We start from the raw sequence: 16604 nt of genomic DNA, 5'->3' as shown, positions 1-16604 counted from the left end.
CGTTGCATTATGTTGGTACACTATGTAGATGATTGATTGAGGTTCTGCGCTGCCCATCCTAGTTAGGTACCCGTTCTTGCATACCTCTTTCAAACCCTTTCTCTCCCGTCGTGCGTTTTGTGTATCCGGGCGACTTTGGCGTTTGGTGGAGTCCACGTTGGTCGCTTGACATGAGCTTGAAGAGTTGCAATCCCCGTCTGTACGTCGTATACCGGACCCGTCCTATCCCCACGATTCACGAAGTTTATCGACACGACTTGAACTTGCCCCCTCTCCCGTCACTGCATCATGAACCTCTTCTCCTCTCTTGGCCCCTGTCACGTCACGCAGCTCAGCAGAAGATAAATATATATCGAACGCGATTCGTAAGCAATGTTAAGTAGTTTAGTTTAGGTAGCTCTCTCCTGTACGTAGGTAGCTAGTCGTCTTGGGGCATGAAGCTCAGATGTCATCGGTTTCTGGTCAGAAGACGTCGTGAGGGTGGGTGTGATTGAGGTAATGCTCAGGTGAGGTCTGCGTTCTGCGCATGGGCGATAGGAGAATGAAAGGTGGTGCGGCGTGTTTTGATGTCGTTACCCTGAGATGGGTGCCTACTGACCCACAAGGATTGTGGTTAACTGGGTGCGGGCGTCGGTACACTCTGACTGGGTATCTGGATTGCGGCTTCTGTCGAAGGAGTCGCGATCGGCGGTTGAATTGGGCCCGGTCGACTGCAGTGCTGCGAGTGCACCTTGACGTTGATTTTGAGTAAGTAAGCGAGAGGTTGAATGTCTAACAGGAGGTAATTGAGAGGAGCTAACGGGGGAGGCAGCAGGCTAGGCTGAGGTACGGAGTTGGGTTGAGATTTGATTGGTGGGGAGTCGGGGACCCTGCAGACGGGCTAGAAGGGCACAAGTTTTCTTGCCGGCATTCAAGTTAGAGGCTAAGCCGGGTGCTTTTGGAGCCAATGGGAGGGGGGGATCAGGGAATAGTGGGGACGGACCGACGGACCGCGAACGTTCTGTGGGAAAAGACAGCACAGGGCGCTCTGATCAGCTCCGTTCCGTCGTCGCTCCGGGGGCTCTGGCCGGGTCCACTCAAGCCCGGGCAGGAGGGTGTGAGCCCACTGCGTCGCGCGCGCGAGTGTGTACGCGCGTCGGGCGGGGTCGTCGCCGCGCGTGGCCGCACTACGAACGCGAACGTCAGGGTTGGGGGTCCGGGGTGTCGCGCAAGCGAGAGGGAAAGTAATGGACGCGGGAAGAGCGGGGAGAGGATTGCGATGGCAATGATTGCCATTGGGAGCTCGCTGGCTGACAGCGAACGAGCCCACCGTCGCGACGTCGACGACGGCGAGAGACGTGTCCCGGGCCCTCCGGCCGCCATATGCCCGGAATAGGGCGGGAGCGTGAATAGAATGGGCGGGAGGCCGGCGCACGGCCGGGAGCCGGGCCAGGGATGGCAGGACCGAAAAAGACGGAGGTGGGGAGAGCGACTGGGAGAGGGCGGACATGGTCATGGGACCCTCGCACTCGTCTACACTCGCTGCTGTCGGCGAGGCTGCAAAGACGGCTGCAGGCGTGAGAGGGCGAAGAGGACAAGACGAATCCCATCTGTGGTCTGTGAGAGAAAGCCATCCTTGACGCCTCCGATTCTCCTCCTCGCACTCGCACTCGCACTCGCATCCTCGTCCTCTGCGCACTTGCCTCTCGTCCCCCTTGTCCTTCTCTTCCTCTCCCGCCTCTCCCCGCCTCTCCCCGCCTCCCCCCGCGACGGCGACTCGCCCGAGCCACAGAGCTGGAACACTCCTCACCTTCGATTCGCGGCTGTGCAACTGCATCGCTCTTGAGTGATTGGAATCCGGTCATCTGCAGCATATCAAATAGACGCTAGCGCTGCTTTCGGCGTACCTGACAACTTGCCAATCTCTCCCGCCAACATTTCTCCCGATATCTCTCTTCCTCCTCAGTCTCCCTTCCCTCCACACTCCCTCCTTCCTCCGTCGTCCCCCTTCTCCGTCACCAGCTTCCCCTGCTGGCCCCCTTACAAATGCTCTCCCACCCCCGCTCCCTCTCCGACATCCCACCCCACGATCTTTCCCCAATCCAGAGCAACTCCCAGCCCGCTCTCTACCACGTCGTCTCCCAGCACGTCCCCCAGAACTCTATTCACCACCATCCCTTTCCTATTCCCGCTCCCATCTACCATCCAACCCTCCACCTCGACCACCCCCACGACCTCCACCTCCACCACCAGAACCAGACTTGCGTTCCCGGTCTCATCCCTCCCGGCATGGACCCAAACCAAGTCGACATCCGCACATTCTATCCCTACACCCCCAACGAGGTCAAGCACAGAAAGCGCACAACCCGCGCCCAGCTCAAGGTCCTCGAGGGCGTGTACAAGTATGACACCAAGCCAAACGCGTCCCTCCGCAAGAAGCTCGCCGCTGAGCTCGACATGACTCCCCGCGGCGTACAGGTACTTACCCCCTCTCATCCTCCCCGCCTCTCGGCTGCCCCCCTCCCTTCCCCTTCTTACCGTCGCGCGTCACCGCTCTTTCTTTTACTCTCCCTCCCCTCCTCGTCGCGTTCTCATCCTCCTCTCCTAGGTCTGGTTCCAGAATCGCCGCGCTAAAACAAAGCAGCAAGCGAAGAAGGCAGAGGCCGCTGCCACCGCGAATGGGGGCAAGCCACCCGCCGGCTCCTCGTCTACCGCCACGTCCCCCTATGACCCTCTCGCCATCGCGCCATGCCCAGACGGAGATGAGGACGGCGAAACAAAGGACGAGGACGCGCTCTCTCCGGCGCTTCCCCCTTCCCCACTGCCGCCCCAGTCCTCGGAGGATACATCCCCGGAGGTGACTGCGATTCCCCTTCCGTCCGCTGCTTCCCACTCGAACGCAAATGTCGACCAACTGCCAAACTCTACGCCTGATAGTCGCCGTGGATCCATCGCTCACCCTGTCCCCCTCGCTAGTTGGGCATCCTCGTCCCCGTCGACATCGTCTGCGCCTCCCACCGCCCCTCCTCCACCATCTGCTGCTGCGACTTCGTCCACACTAGGCAGCCCAGATTTATCAGGCCATGTCAACGCGCACGTCCGGCTGTCCACCCACCCGCCATCTGCGAACTCGCACACACATCTCACCGTTCCCGACTCTGCGTTCCTCCGTCGTGGCTCACTTCCTGCCTCGGCTCTCTCGTCGACTCTCGGCCATGGACGTATGGCTCCCACTCTGCAGAAGCGCGGCTTCGACCCTTCAGCACGTCGACGTTCAACTGACATGGGCGGCCACCGCATGATGGCCCATCCGTATGCACATGTCGCCGCCAGCGCGAACAGCCAAGGCATGAATGCGCACGCCACGCTCAACGAGGGTGATGAGTTGCTCCACGCTCAGCAACCCATCAGACGACCACAGCTTGCACCTCGCCTTAGTGCGCCATTCCCTCACCAGGGAAATAATGCCATGTCAGGTCACCCGCACTCGATGCCCATCGTACCCTCCCAGCGTCAGCAACTGCCCAACCAGAGGCACTACGACGTCTCCCCGATACACGTCGTATCGCCCCATTCGCCGGTGTACCACCAGAATGCACCCGGTCAGGGTTACGACATGTTCGCTCCGCGTCACTCCATCGACGGCAGTGCTCTGAGCCTCATGCAGGCGCAAGCGCATATGAATATGGGCATGCACGGGCAGATGAACACAGGGTTGGACAACGGCGACGCTTTCGGCATGAGCATGAGCGCACACGATGGTCGCTACGCGATCTCGCAGCGGCCCATCGCGCCGCCCGTGCCAGGTCCGCTTCCTTCTCCCAACTTCTCCTTCGGGAACCCGTTCGTACCTGGTTCTTCCTCCAACTCTTCCAGCAACTCTGCTTCGGGGACGCCCCCCAACGGTTCGTCACCTTCGTTACTCTCGTTGCCGAGGCGCGCGAGCGAAGGCGGAGTGTCAGACGCGGATACAGAGGAGAGCAGCGCAGGGCCGTTGTCGAGGTTCGGGAGCGTCGCCAGTCTTGGTGGGAGCGAGGTCAGTTGGACAAGCGCCTACACGTCGGAGGGAGCCCCAGGCGAAGGAGAGGAGGCCAACATTTGTGGGAGTCGACGGGAGAGCTGGTGAGTGTCTTTCTTGTCTCATCCCGTTAAATATGTCTCGCGTAGAGGCAGCGTTCTCGCGGGGCATGCGGTCTTGTTCGTGCAGTCTTTTGTTGTCCTCGAAGGGCCTCGTTCAGAGGTGTGATAGGCGCTGACTATATCCCTTTTGTCTCGCTCTTGTTCCGCAGCGCATCCACGGGACAATTCCTCGAAATGTTCAACGAGCTCGACGTTGGTAGCAACGGTGGCACGCCCGCCCCTCCAGGAATGCATGAGCAGCACCAGCTGCACCATGTCCCCTCGACGACGCATCTCTCGCCCAACGGCTACGCACATCATGTGCAGCCACACTCTCCAGACGGTCTGGCGGGTCAGCAACAGTCCGCAGAGGACGGGGGATACCCATCCCCGTCGTCGGCGTCCACAATATCCGCGGGAAGCACTCACAGTCCACATACCCACGATACCCCCGCGCAACATACCAACATCTCGAGCGGAAGCGGCGGGACACAAGGACATGTGAGGACGAACACGTCCAGCGAGCTCGCACACGCGCTTTCAGGCGACGATTCCTATGCGCAAGCGAGTGCGAGCAAGGACAACGTCGGACAGCTGCAGTACCCAGTGTACAGCACGGAACAAGGAGAAGCTGGTACCAGCGACTACCACTATGCGCAGGAGCAAGTCCACCAGTCGCACCAGGACTACTCGAAAGGGCAGCAGATGGCGGCACACTTCCCCACTCTCTACGAGGGTTATGTCTATCCGCCGGATGGCCAGGTCCCTGGAGAGGGGACGGGCGGGATGAACGAGGCGTACGCGGCAGGCGCGATTGAGCTGTCGCACATGTGCGTGCCCGCGTCCCAGTTCATGGGCGGGTACATGCAGTACTCATAGTACGCAATGCATGCTATCCTGCATCGTCTCTGCATCTATGGCGACGTATCACCAACCTGCGTCGATCCCAAGTTCTTGAGCGGGTCGCTCACCCGTCGGCGCACCGCGCTTCGCGCCCGCTGAAAAGCGTGTTGGCCTCTCTGCTTGTACCACCACCACTCCCGCCTCGCCCGCTGTCGTATCCCCGTGTACTCTGTCGCGCGTGCGATGTTGTTGTCCGCTGGTCTCCCTGTCTGTCTGTACGCCGTCGTCGTCTTTGGTCTTGCTCTACGTCTGGTCCTCGCAATAGCTACATTCGCTCTTAATCGTCGTCGTCGCTCTCGCCACTACACGCTCCCGCCATCTCTCGTCCCATGACCGCTCATTTGGAGCGCACGTCATCCTCATCTTCACACCGACCTTGCACCCTATTCAACCGTCTCTACCCATTTCTCCGTTTGCGGTCTTCGCACAGTCACACGGACTTCCTCTCTACGGCTTTTCTCTCCCCGTGCCTTATCTTCATCTCATTTTCACTATTTACATCCGTAACATATCCTTTTTCATACGATACACCTTCTCATTCCCTGTACTCCTATTACCCGGCATCCATCATCTGTCGCTCGCTACGCTCCCCTGGTTCCGGTTTCGGCTTGCGCAATCGCCCTACATTTATTCTTCATTAGTAGTCTGCGGCTCCGGCTGTGCATGCGTCGGTGGTTTTGTCCGCCATGGACTGTCGCTCCTTTGTTGGTTCGTTGCTCGGCACGCTGTTATTCGCCGTCCGCACCCATTCCCGCCTGCTGCTCAGGTGATGTGATGATGTCGTGGTCAATACGACCACATACCGTAGAAACTGTATAGTTCGCCCTGCCCGCTGCCCCATCCGTCGATCTCCTCTCACCCATCCCCCTCCATCCCGACCGTCGTTCCCATCCATCCGTCGATCAGGCTCCCGCCATCTCACATCTCGCATTCTGCATCCCTCACCCTGTGGTCCCTGCCACGCCGATTGGCTTGCACCGCCCAGGGATCGCCGTTCGTGTCTGTCGATCCGGCTCTGATGTTACACACCCTCCTTGGCCCTGCCGGCCCTCCTCCCCTGATCCCCGCGTCCAACCGTCCTGATATCTGTTCTCTCCTTGGCACCCTACGATTCGTACTGTCGATATACATATTCACACCGGGCGACATGATGTCCCCGTGTCCATAATTCTCCGCGGCACCCGCAGCCCTATCACCCCACCTCCTGCTTCGCGTTCTAGTTGGCGACCGGGGGGGCGGGGGGCGGAGGCTTTGCGCGGACGTGGTTTCCCGCTGTACATAGGCTGTAACTCTTGTACATAGTGTACATTCGACGTTATCAATCAGGAACTGCAGCAGTTCGCCTGGATCTCGCAACCGTACGTTCTGGCATCCGAGTGGCATGTGTATTCGCGGACTTGGCACCTCGCTGTCAAGATACAGTATATATGTATGTGTCACTGCTACGACGGAAGATATTCGCTCACTCCACTCGGACTTAGAGTGTCTTGCGACCATTGCATCCGCCGCGCCGAGCCATAGAATAAGCATCGTAACGTACAACCGAGCTCCTCCCTGGCCAACCGCGTGCCGCCGACCGCATGCACCCCAGGCTTCGCAGTAGCGACACGCGCAGCGAGCGACACTGACCAGCGTGGCAGGCGGGAGGGAAGTTGACGAATGACGTGCGGGGATCTGCGTCCGCCCGTGCGCCTGCCCACGTCCACTAGGTCGACGCCGGACGGTCTGCAGCCAATGTCATCCGGAACCAGGTCAAGTGCGGGAGGCGCGCAAAAAAGCGTGGGCACGGAGCCTCGGAGGAGTTGATAGAGTTGGTGGCAGTTACAGTTACAGTTACAGTGCACAGTACAGATGGAGGAGGCTCCACGTACTGGGCCAGGCACGTCTCCCCGCCGCGGGGAGCCCACCGACGACCGTGAATTCGTAAATTTGATGATGAGCCTGCGGTGCAATGCAGCTCCACCTGGGACCGCGCAGGGGGATGGCGGTGCTGCGACCGCTTGATTGTCCCTGCGTGTTCCCTTCCCGATGCCATCCGAGCATCTGCCCCCCCCCGGGTCCCGGTTCGCAGTTCTTTCGTCACCGGATCCGGGCTGAAACGGTGGGTCGGTCTTGGGGGTCCGCAGATGTCGGACGGTGCCAATACGGGTGTGGGTTCTCGAGCTCCATAGGCGGGCGTGTTGCGGGGAAGCCGTCGAAAAGGCTCGGAGGCACCGGAATGATGCGTATGTGCGCAGCACGCATGCAGTCTAGGGCATTTCGGACGCAAGGCGAGGGATGGGGGGTTAGAAGGGCGCAGGAGGGCCAGAGAGGTCCCTAGGGTTTCTCATGGTGGACTGGCGCATCACAATAAAGCTGGAGAAGTACTTTCAGAGTTGACGGGCGGACGGGGCGAAGAGGGGCGGAGCCAGATTGCGAGGTGTGGTGATAGATGAAGGCGAGCAGGCTGGCGCTGGCGCTGGGTGTCTGAAATTCTGAATTGCGGGGGTGCCATCGCGCGCGTGATGGAGTGAGTATACGGATATCCATGGTTTCATGAAGCCTGGATAGTCCTCGTGAACGATTCTGGTGTCTGGATATCTGTCTATACGTAGCTGCGGCGTGCCTTCGCTGCAATATAAGTTGACACTGTCTACGGATAGGCTTCTTCTGTTCACAACTTCGGGATGTTCGTCGGAGGTGGCATGCCGAACGGACTAGGGTGTGGGGCGTGCATAGGCGGCGTACCGTACGCACGCGGACCGTACCCAAACCATCCAGGTCCGTTCAGATTGAACGTAGGAGGATCGCTGCTATCTCCGTGGCTGCTCCCTGACGTCCCTGATGTACCCGCTGGATGTGTGCGAGACGTGAGAATGTCGTGAACCTGGACGCCATTTATCAATGTCGTCATCACCAACAGTCAGAACTCACATACAACAGACAGAACGGAGATAGAGTGTCAAGGCGTACCTGCATGCGTAGTCCGTGCATGGCTCCACGTAAACCTCTCAGCTCCTCAGTCGTCCGCAGCGATTCCGCGCCTCGAGAGGCAGCAAGAGCGCCCAAGGCTCCGGCAAGGGTGACGAGCGACGAATGAAGCGACGCTAGGGTATCCGGGAGAGGAGTTGATGGGTCTAGCGGTGGAATGGAGATAGCAGCCGGGGATGTGGCGGGCAGTGATGTTCCTGGTGTCGGATATGGCATACCCGAAGGTTGGCCAGGAATCACAAAGGCAGTCGAGGGGTATACCGGGGTCTGCGACGGATTGGCATACGATGTTTGGCCAGATGATCCTACTGGAGATACCGGTCCAAGGCCCTGTGGTGAAGGTTGTTGCGACAGGTGTATGCGCGATACACTTGGTGTGTTACGCTGTCGAGTTTGTCGTGAAGGTGGGATGGGATCGGCATCTTCCGCGGGTGGGAAGTAGGACGCGATGTCCGTAGGATCTCTCGATGACGGAGACGACGGATTGTCTGATACGGAGCCGACGGGTTGCATCGCGATCTCTTCTGCCAACTGACGTTCGAAGGCTTCTGAGGATGCTTCGTCCACTGCGGACTGATCCTCTGGAAGCAGCTCGGGTTGCACATCGGGCCGGTACCACGGGCCTAGGGCATGTTTCACTGCAAACATCTCGCTGCGTAGGATGTGGACAACGCTCTCAAGAGCCGACAGCCTGAGACGTAACATGGCATTCTCCGCAGCCAAGTCCGCAGGGGGGTTCCCGGATTCTGCTGTCGGTGTAGACGAAGGAACAGATGGAGGATCCTGACAGAGATGCGACGTGAGCAGAGAGACTCCTGATGCCAGGAGAACGTACCGTCTTCTCGTTATCATTCGAGCCGGGTCGAGGTTGCTTCTTGGTACTGGCAGATGTGTCTTCCAGTTGGTCCTGCGGACACTGGTGCTCGCTGACGTCCTTCCTCAACACTTGCTTGTTGCAACGTTTGTTGGGACAGCCAACTTGTACGAACTGACAAGACTCCCCAAGATGGATGGGGAGGAGCAGGCGCTGACAGGTGTAGGAACATCCTAGGTCTTCCTGAGGACAGTTCACAATCAACTCGTCGACCAACTGCGGCGAATATGATGAGCATCTGACGTAGCGAAGATCACGCGAGGATCGATGTCGGACTCACATTGCGTATGACAGGGTCTGCAGGTAGCAAGTCATGCAGTGCTAGGGGTGTCCTGTCGATGGGACACTGGCGGTTGGTTGCAATGGCCTGCGCAATGCACTCGTAGCAGAACGTGTGGCAGCACGTCCGCGTTGTGCATGGTTCGACGAATGGAGATCTGAGACATGGTCAGGACGACCACCTGCAATGTGAGGCCTGGGAACCATACCGACAGATGCAGCAAGTCTAGACGAAAGCAGAAGAACGTCATCCTCGATGAGAAGTGTTCGGCTCAGCGGATGACGGGCGACTTACGAGGTTCACGTTTGGAGCATCTACATAGTTGTATGATGCCATGTCGGACAGTCGCTGCGGGCGGGACGGAGGAATGGCTGAGACGGAGGAGGAGGTCGATTGCTGAGTCCGTCCGAATTCCGCTCTGAGCCTCGGTCCGGTGATTGCCGGTGCACCCACAAGCCACATACCGTATTGGCGCCTATTCTATACGTCTTCCTCCTGCCTGCCACGAGAGCTTGCAACTCCTGCTTGCTTGCACTTTCTGTTGCAGCTCGAGAAACGGAAGACCCGTGATGTCCAGATAAACCTACGCCTGTGCTGAAGATGCACCGCGGGATCGATAAACGTGCCGGAGACACCTCGGACCGTCCTAGCAATAGGTCACGGTCCGGTCCTCGAGCTCCTGACCGCCTCAGAACATCTTATAGCTCACGAAAGATGACGGAGTTTGTACACTCTTCATCGCGCCGCCATGTCGTCTTTCGCATACACTACGCCCTTCGCCTCCAACGCGATTCAGACCAAGGCGGAGCTGGCGCAATACCTCATCGGTCTCCTCGACCCTCTTGCTCCACACACTTCTCCCGGAGGTTCTCGCATTCACCTTGGATTCACCGGAACACACTTCGATGAGACAGCCGCGCATCTCGAAGGGTTTTCGCGCCCTATCTGGGGCCTCGCCTCGTTACTTGCTGGCGGAGGCTCCTACCCGGGTGTCGAGAGATGGGTGAAAGGGTTCGCGAGTGGTACCGATCCAAACCACGAAGAGTTCTGGGGTGACATGCGCAACAAGGACCAACGTATGGTCGAGTGCTCCGCGATCGGCTTCGCTCTCTCGGTTGCTCGTGAGCAGATCTGGGACCCTCTCCCGGACGAAGGCAAGCGCCACCTCGAGGAGTGGCTTGGTGGTATGAACGACAAGGAGATGCCTAACACCAATTGGTTGTGGTTCCGTGTAAGTCGCCTTCACGAATTACATCACCGTCACCTTGTCTTGAATATTGATGTGGTGTGGATAAAATTCGATAGGTATTTTCCAACCTTGGGCTGTCCAAAGTAGGCTCTCCGAAGGCCGACATCAAGCGCATGAAGGCGGACATGGATCACCTCGATACGTTCTACATCGGAGACGGCTGGTCACGGGATGGACCGGAGGGTGTTGTCCAACTCGACTACTACTCGTCTTCCTTTGCCATCCAGTTCGCTCAGCTGGTGTACTCAAAACTGGCGCAGGACGAGGACCCTGCTCGGTGCGAGGAGTTCAGGAACCGTGCTCGCCAATTCGCCCTAGACTTTGTTCACTACTTCGACGAGCAAGGTAAGATACATGGAGATTGCCACATCCCGACGTCTCGCTTACACCCCCTTCGCAGGACGCGCTATCCCTTTTGGTAGAAGCTTGACTTACCGCGCCGCCATGTCTTCCTTCTGGGGCGCCCTGGCGTTCGCTGGTGTGGAACCTCCTGCTCCTCTCATATGGGGCGCGGTAAAGGGCCTTCAGCTCCGCAACTTGCGCTATTGGGCTCGTCAGCCTGGAGCATACCACAGTGACGGAACCTTCACTATCGGATATTGTTACCCGAACCACAATATGACGGAGAACTATAATTCCCCCGGCAGCCCGTACTGGTTTTGCAAGTCCTTCATCGCGCTCGCTCTTCCCGAGACACACCCCTTCTGGGCATCCGCCGAGGAGCCATATCCCGCCGCACTCCGCGACACCGTCAAGCCGCTCTACAAGCCTCTGCACATCGCAACGAACCTCGGCGGCCACACGTACATCCTGTCTTCAGGCCAGCAGTGCTCGTACCCAGTCAAACAGAGCGCGGCCAAGTACGGCAAGTTCGCATACTCGTCCGCGTTCGGATACAGCGTTCCCGTCGGTTCGCTTACTCTCGAGGAGCTTGGTGCGGACAACGCGCTCGCGCTGAGCGAAGACAACGGCGAAATCTGGAAGGTTAGACGTGAGACCAAAGAGGCACGGATTGAGGATGGCAAATGGCTGCACTCCATGTGGTACCCGTGGTCAGACGTCTCCGTCGAGACGTGGCTCGTCCCACCCACCCCGGATGTGCCGCTCTGGCACCTCCGTATTCATCACATTAAATCAGGGAGGAAGCTACTCTCGGCTGAAGGCGGTTGGGCGATATACGGCCAGCGAAAGGACGACCGCGCGCTTGAGCCGTCCACGGGAGAGGAGTACGGTACGCTCGAGAACGGGTGTGAGGCTCGTGCTGCATCGAAGGCAGGTGTGTCTGGTATTGCAGAGCTGCGCGACCGGCCGAGCAGGAGAGGTTGGGCGATGCGCACGGACGCGAACACCAACCTGATGGTGCCACGCGCTGTCATGCCTACGCTCATGGACGAGCATGAGGTACAGCAGGGCGACGTATGGTTGGTGACGGCAGTGTTCGGTCTTCCCGCCGTCGCTGGCCAGGAGGGCGCTGCGCCTGGATGGGAGGCAGAGTGGAATAAACGACCTACCATTCCGCAGGAGATTGCTGCACTCATGTCGTAAGGGAGAGGGAGGAGTAGAGATGAAGTTGCTGATTTGTATCACACACATACCATTACTGTGAAGGACGGATGGACTTCCATCTCTCGCTGGTCGCTTGCACACGGATTGGGAGACAGTGAATGGGGTGCATCAAGCGTACAGTGCAAAATAGCGATACAAAGCCGGATAACGGAAGAATCACGAAAACACAACACGACTGGAGGAGGTCCGTCTAATCATGCACCTGAAGAATGGCATCGTCATCCTCCTCATCCTCCTCATCTCCATCTTCCTCCTTGCCATTTGCTCCGTCTTCCTTAGGCGGCCCGTGACCGTTCTTCTCGATGCTTGCTTTGAGAGCATCTCTCGTAGACGTGTCCTCCTTGGTGTCCTCCGGTATTGATGGCAGCGTCGGGGAGCCGGACTTCTGCTCTTTGGAGCTCTCCCCTGCAGGAGCAGGCTCCTCCATCTGTAGAGATACGCCCGCCGTGAACGCTTCGCTCAGTGAACTGACGGTGGAGACGGCCATGTCAAGCACCGCCTCGACGCGCCGTCTCAGCGACTCGCTTGAGCTCGCCACGGTCTGTTGATGCCCCATCCCAGCGTTAAGAGCCATCAGCCAAGTATGTGTTGAAGACTCACCATCGATAGGAGGTTGATGACCGCGTCCGCTTCATCCAGAGTGACAAGGAGCGACGGCTCATGCGCGTCTTCGCCCTGCTCCATTTCGTCCCCTTCCTCGGGCATGTGCAACTCCACGTCGCCGAAGTGCGCTTCAAGGAACCACGCGAGTCGTTGTATGCGTATCCGTTCCGCACTCTCGTCCTCGAGGTCCGCATGCGGGTGCGGATGTTTTGGAACATGATCGTGTGTATGCGGGTGCGTCGTGACTAGCGAGTGTTGTCAGTACGCTGCGAATTTAGGAGAGCAAGTAACACTGACGTTTCACTGAGGCCGGGCTCCTATCAATGCCATTAATCAAGGCCAGAGTTGAGTCTGCAATCATGTCGTTGCTCGCACTCGAGTCCCATTCCAGCGTGAGTTCTTGATCCTGCGTTAACTTAATATCGACTGCACCCATCACCTGCACAGACAGTGAGTAGGGCGTCCACGCAATCCCGTATGATATACACGTACCCTCATGGTCGGAATACCATCGTTGTCGAGACCTTGTTCTATCTGCCCGAACATCCCCTCCAAATGCCATCTTACCAGGTCCCAGCCAACGCCAAGCGCAACTTTCTGCCGCTGGGTAACCACGCAAGTCGTCAGGCCGGCAAAATCCCGAAGGTCTCGCGGGTCCAGCAGCGTGTACGAATAGTCCTTCGAGACCAGCAGACCGGAGATCACATCGTTCGGTTGGGGAGGCTTCGCCGCGAGGGTACCGATCGCCTTTGCGTTGTGTGCGGCGTAAGACTCACAGCTGGCGCCGCAACCGGAAATGGGACGCACCTTCGCCACGCGCTCGCTACGGAACGTCAACTCCAGCGTCTCCAAGTTTCGCGGGGTATGGATCTTGACTTCTTCGTCGCGGCTCTTGTAACGATCTTGCATGGCTGCTTTCAACCGACCCATGCCCGTCGCCTCGCCGTGCACAAGCACCTATAACGGTCGTGAGTTATCGGAGACCTAGCATGATCAGAAGGTAGAACATACAATATGTTGTGGCTTGACGAGCTCCATGAACTCAGAGTTTTGGGAGTAGTCGACATGTGCGCTGAACGAGATGTAGTCGACCGAGAGCTTTCTCGGTATTGTGTTGCCCTTCACGCCAGTGATCTCTTCTGGCTCGACCAGGATATCCTAACACAGAGGAGGAAAAAAAGCATGAACATCAACTCACACTCATAACCAGACGGACCACGCAGACGAGGAGGGAGGGGGGAAAGAAAGATGTCCATTGCTTCGCATTGTACATACAACACGGACAGATGGGTACACGACGGATAACCAGCATGTCCTGATGGTATTGACTCACCCTCGCCATCGTGCCCTCGACGGAGTAACCTGTCACAATGAGACCGTTTCGAGAGTCTGGCGCCCAGAGTTCAAGGAGTTCTCGGCTGGGCCCGTTGTTCATGAAGCCTGGTGATGCCAGGACGACACACGGCGGACCATCAGCGATCTTGCGCTCCCATCCTCGTGTGGCGGGAACATTGGTAATATGCCTGAGCGAATGATGTTAATATACGCAACCATATGCTATGGGGGGACATACTGAAATACGAAGGGGTTGTCGCGCTTAGCAAAGCGCGTCCTGACATTTGCGTTCATCGTGTGGATATACGTCTGATACACAGCCATGCACTTGCGAGCAAGACTGGACGCGTAGTATATAGGTACATTGTGGAGGTCGGGATGCTTTGACCAGTATTCATCCAGAATGAGTAGAAGCTCCTGTGCTCGTCCTAGGGCAAAGGTTGGTAGCAAGACGTGACCTCCGCGTCGGATGATAGAATGAACCAAATTAGTAAATCGTGCCTCCTTGTCGTCTCTTGGCTCATGGCTCTGCACTCCGTACGTGCTTTCCACAATGAGGACATCAGGGTGAACTGGGGGTACCTCAGCCTTGACGAGATGCCGATCTTCCTCCCTAGAGTAGTCGCCAGTGTACAGGATCTTCAGTCCGGCTATGTCGATGAGATACATGCAGGCACCCAGAACGTGTCCGGCATGGTAGGGAGTGAATGTGACGCCGGGACAAGGAGTGATTACTTGGTGGGCGGATACGGGAATAATGGAGGCAAGAGACATGGACATTTCGAGTGGCGTGAACAATGTGTCAGAGGATGAACCGCTGCGAATGCTAGTCAAATCAGGACATTGGGAATTTAGGCATACACGCACCTCATACGAACGAAATCCTGCATCATGAATTTGTGCAAGGCTTTCGTCGGGTGGGTCATGTACACTTTACCCTTGCCATCCCGGAAGTTCGTCTAACACTGATTAGCTTCGTGGCGAGATTCCTACAGTCCGACGGTGCGTACTTTTTCCATGATGTACGTGAGTGCTGCAGCATGGTCGAGGTGAAAGCTGGGGAAGCAACTTAGTGCAAATCTGGCAAAATGTGTCGGCAAAACGTACTGGGTGATTAACAAAACATCAACCGTACTCCAGTCCAAGTCGTCCACAAACGGTAGGGACGCGATTCCGCTATATGCTGGGTGCACTCCCGCGTCGCATACGATTGTCCGGCCACGGTATTGTAAGACGCAACAAGAACGCCCGACCTCCTGTCCAGCCCCGAGAAGGGTGATGCGCAGCTTTGGTACGTCAGACATAGTAGAGAGCCCCGGTCACAGCGACAACCAGAGCCAGAAGAGCAGCCGCGAGCAGCGCGAGAGGCAACGAGGGTGGGGGTGGAGGGAGAAGACAAGACGCAACCTCGGCTGCTGACACTGTCTCCTCGGCGAGCGCCTGAGGCCCACAACAGGAGCGCCGGTCAGAGTCTTCGTTCTGCAACCTGAAGTTTTGCCATTCAGATCTATGTCTTCTTCGAGTATCATCCCAGTCTGCATACTCCATTGATACATCCTTCAAATCCACACATGTCGAAGCACCAGAAGAAGCCGTCCAAGCCCAGTCTACCCTTGAAAAACGCGCGCCATGCCTCTGCAAAGCGGGCCGCGAAGAAGTCGATGAAGGCGCGACAGCGCATAACGAAAGAACAAGCGGCGGATGTCACCGCAAGAATCAATGACGAGTTTGCAAAGGTGCACATGCTGAACCAGAAAGTACGTACCTGCCACTTGTCCTCCGCCGCTCTCATAACCAGTGACTCCTTCTTAGTCCGCTGGGATAGTCCCTGTACCTGCTATGCTGGTACCCGAAGGGACCGTCCAAGAACTCGCAGACGTCATGCAGGCACTATAACAAGTGTCCCGCGAAGTATAGCTTCTGGTTACCGGTGAGTGCGTTCATGCTCGTAACTCACAATCAAGTTGGACATTAAACCCTCGGCTGTAGAGTAAGACCGCCGTCGTTAGTCTTGCACAGGAACAGCGAGCCCATGAGTCAAGGCAAGCTGAGAGCACCCATGCTCTCAAGATAAAGTCTGTTATGGTGTGTTGCGGTCGAACATATGAATGAATGTGTATTTGACCTTGCCGCCCTCTGCGTTCTCTGTCAGACAGCCAACACAACCAGATCCTGTACCCACCACCGATCTATCAATGCTGCCCTTGGAATTCAGCCAAACTGTATACGATGACGGAACAGTCAGCACGGATTGTGCACTGTGCAGTTATGAGACGTCAGTGTTTCTAAGGAGGGTTAACTTCAGCCCATACGGCTGACAGAGGATCGAAGCCACCCTCGGACCTTTGGGCGAAGCTTTGGCAATGGCACAGACATTGTCAGCATGCATAGCCGACCGAGCATCTGTTTTCGGCTTTCTTCGGTCGAAGGAACAACTCTTCCAAACGGAGGTTGGAGGAAGACGAGCTGAACTCATGGGTCTGCAGAAGTCTCCTCCCGCAGTGCGCTCATCTCCCATAACGAGTCATACTTACACATCGGTTGCCTAAGGTGTTCAGAGGCTTATACGAGGCGAATCCACTGAGTGATCACGCCCGCGACGGATACGTTGTCGGAGGATGGCGTATATGCGCTTCGTGCCCTCTGTTGGTCGTCAAGTTGTGGCCGCGACAGTCTTATTAAACGGGAAGAAACTATGAGGACGCGGCAAGCCTCCCCCAATATCC

At 57.4% G+C, this 16604-nt stretch overlaps 8 protein-coding genes across 8 annotated transcripts; 4 read left to right on the top strand and 4 right to left on the bottom strand.

Moving 5' to 3' along the window:
- Positions 1 to 477: 477 nt before the first annotated feature.
- On the bottom strand, positions 478 to 2138 carry L226DRAFT_285393 (uncharacterized protein). Its single transcript, XM_067673596.1, has one exon. The coding sequence runs from the start codon at positions 1814 to 1816 to the stop codon at positions 923 to 925; it is 894 nt and encodes a 297-aa protein (XP_067538765.1). The 5' UTR covers positions 1817 to 2138; the 3' UTR covers positions 478 to 922.
- On the top strand, positions 2026 to 4977 carry L226DRAFT_567867 (uncharacterized protein; the record flags this gene model as incomplete). Its single annotated transcript, XM_067684096.1, has 3 exons — positions 2026 to 2457; positions 2588 to 4101; positions 4269 to 4977. The coding sequence occupies 3 exons, from the start codon at positions 2026 to 2028 to the stop codon at positions 4975 to 4977; spliced, it is 2655 nt and encodes an 884-aa protein (XP_067538764.1).
- Positions 4978 to 5781: 804 nt separating this feature from the next.
- L226DRAFT_285374 (uncharacterized protein) lies at positions 5782 to 6742 on the bottom strand. Its single transcript, XM_067673595.1, has one exon. The coding sequence runs from the start codon at positions 6529 to 6531 to the stop codon at positions 5920 to 5922; it is 612 nt and encodes a 203-aa protein (XP_067538763.1). The 5' UTR covers positions 6532 to 6742; the 3' UTR covers positions 5782 to 5919.
- Positions 6743 to 7654: 912 nt separating this feature from the next.
- On the bottom strand, positions 7655 to 9461 carry L226DRAFT_456630 (uncharacterized protein; the record flags this gene model as incomplete). Its single annotated transcript, XM_067675309.1, has 6 exons — positions 7655 to 7867; positions 7954 to 8720; positions 8743 to 9061; positions 9126 to 9282; positions 9334 to 9350; positions 9420 to 9461. The coding sequence occupies 6 exons, from the start codon at positions 9459 to 9461 to the stop codon at positions 7655 to 7657; spliced, it is 1515 nt and encodes a 504-aa protein (XP_067538762.1).
- Positions 9462 to 9648: 187 nt separating this feature from the next.
- L226DRAFT_502581 (uncharacterized protein) lies at positions 9649 to 12017 on the top strand. The gene is made up of 3 exons (XM_067677884.1): positions 9649 to 10356; positions 10431 to 10719; positions 10775 to 12017. The coding sequence occupies exons 1-3, from the start codon at positions 9874 to 9876 to the stop codon at positions 11917 to 11919; spliced, it is 1917 nt and encodes a 638-aa protein (XP_067538761.1). The 5' UTR covers positions 9649 to 9873; the 3' UTR covers positions 11920 to 12017.
- Positions 12018 to 12026: 9 nt separating this feature from the next.
- Positions 12027 to 15255, bottom strand: L226DRAFT_502578 (Metallo-hydrolase/oxidoreductase). The gene is made up of 11 exons (XM_067677883.1): positions 14986 to 15255; positions 14889 to 14934; positions 14746 to 14837; positions 14117 to 14695; positions 13877 to 14066; positions 13555 to 13701; positions 13351 to 13500; positions 13036 to 13290; positions 12841 to 12982; positions 12541 to 12788; positions 12027 to 12481 (listed from the first exon to the last, which is right to left on the bottom strand). Exons 1-11 carry the CDS (start codon positions 15180 to 15182, stop codon positions 12131 to 12133), a joined length of 2397 nt encoding a protein of 798 aa, XP_067538760.1. The 5' UTR covers positions 15183 to 15255; the 3' UTR covers positions 12027 to 12130.
- A 194-nt stretch (positions 15256 to 15449) lies between these two features.
- Positions 15450 to 15774, top strand: L226DRAFT_567863 (uncharacterized protein; the record flags this gene model as incomplete). Its single annotated transcript, XM_067684095.1, has 2 exons — positions 15450 to 15635; positions 15691 to 15774. 2 exons carry the CDS (start codon positions 15450 to 15452, stop codon positions 15772 to 15774), a joined length of 270 nt encoding a protein of 89 aa, XP_067538759.1.
- Positions 15775 to 15912: 138 nt separating this feature from the next.
- Positions 15913 to 16516, top strand: L226DRAFT_285280 (uncharacterized protein). The gene is made up of 4 exons (XM_067673594.1): positions 15913 to 15963; positions 16031 to 16153; positions 16210 to 16356; positions 16429 to 16516. Exons 2-4 carry the CDS (start codon positions 16108 to 16110, stop codon positions 16464 to 16466), a joined length of 231 nt encoding a protein of 76 aa, XP_067538758.1. The 5' UTR covers positions 15913 to 15963; positions 16031 to 16107; the 3' UTR covers positions 16467 to 16516.
- The last annotated feature ends 88 nt before the right edge of the window (positions 16517 to 16604 follow it).

Source organism: Lentinus tigrinus (genome assembly GCF_003813185.1).
Source record: "Lentinus tigrinus ALCF2SS1-7 unplaced genomic scaffold L226scaffold_5, whole genome shotgun sequence".
Taxonomy (NCBI): Eukaryota; Fungi; Basidiomycota; class Agaricomycetes; order Polyporales; family Polyporaceae; genus Lentinus; species Lentinus tigrinus.
Note: the sequence above shows the minus strand (reverse complement) of the source record. Positions and strands in the feature narration are given on the sequence as shown.

Bases quoted from the DNA above. Each gene is read 5' to 3' on its own strand.
- L226DRAFT_502581 (XM_067677884.1), top strand. From the start codon at position 9,874: ATGTCGTCTTTCGCATACACTACGCCCTTCGCCTCCAACGCGATTCAG. The intron at 10,357-10,430 runs GTAAGTCGCCTT...AAAATTCGATAG, and splicing joins CCAATTGGTTGTGGTTCCGT to GTATTTTCCAACCTTGGGCT. The intron at 10,720-10,774 runs GTAAGATACATG...CCCCCTTCGCAG, and splicing joins TCACTACTTCGACGAGCAAG to GACGCGCTATCCCTTTTGGT.
- L226DRAFT_285374 (XM_067673595.1), bottom strand. From the start codon at position 6,531: ATGCTTATTCTATGGCTCGGCGCGGCGGATGCAATGGTCGCAAGACAC.
- L226DRAFT_285393 (XM_067673596.1), bottom strand. From the start codon at position 1,816: ATGCAGTTGCACAGCCGCGAATCGAAGGTGAGGAGTGTTCCAGCTCTG.
- L226DRAFT_502578 (XM_067677883.1), bottom strand. From the start codon at position 15,182: ATGTCTGACGTACCAAAGCTGCGCATCACCCTTCTCGGGGCTGGACAG. The intron at 14,067-14,116 runs GTATGTCCCCCC...TCATTCGCTCAG, and splicing joins GACAACCCCTTCGTATTTCA to GCATATTACCAATGTTCCCG. The intron at 12,482-12,540 runs GTGAGTCTTCAA...GGGCATCAACAG, and splicing joins TCATCAACCTCCTATCGATG to ACCGTGGCGAGCTCAAGCGA.
- L226DRAFT_285280 (XM_067673594.1), top strand. From the start codon at position 16,108: ATGACGGAACAGTCAGCACGGATTGTGCACTGTGCAGTTATGAGAC. The intron at 16,154-16,209 runs GTCAGTGTTTCT...AGAGGATCGAAG, and splicing joins GCACTGTGCAGTTATGAGAC to CCACCCTCGGACCTTTGGGC. The intron at 16,357-16,428 runs GTCTGCAGAAGT...CGGTTGCCTAAG, and splicing joins AAGACGAGCTGAACTCATGG to GTGTTCAGAGGCTTATACGA.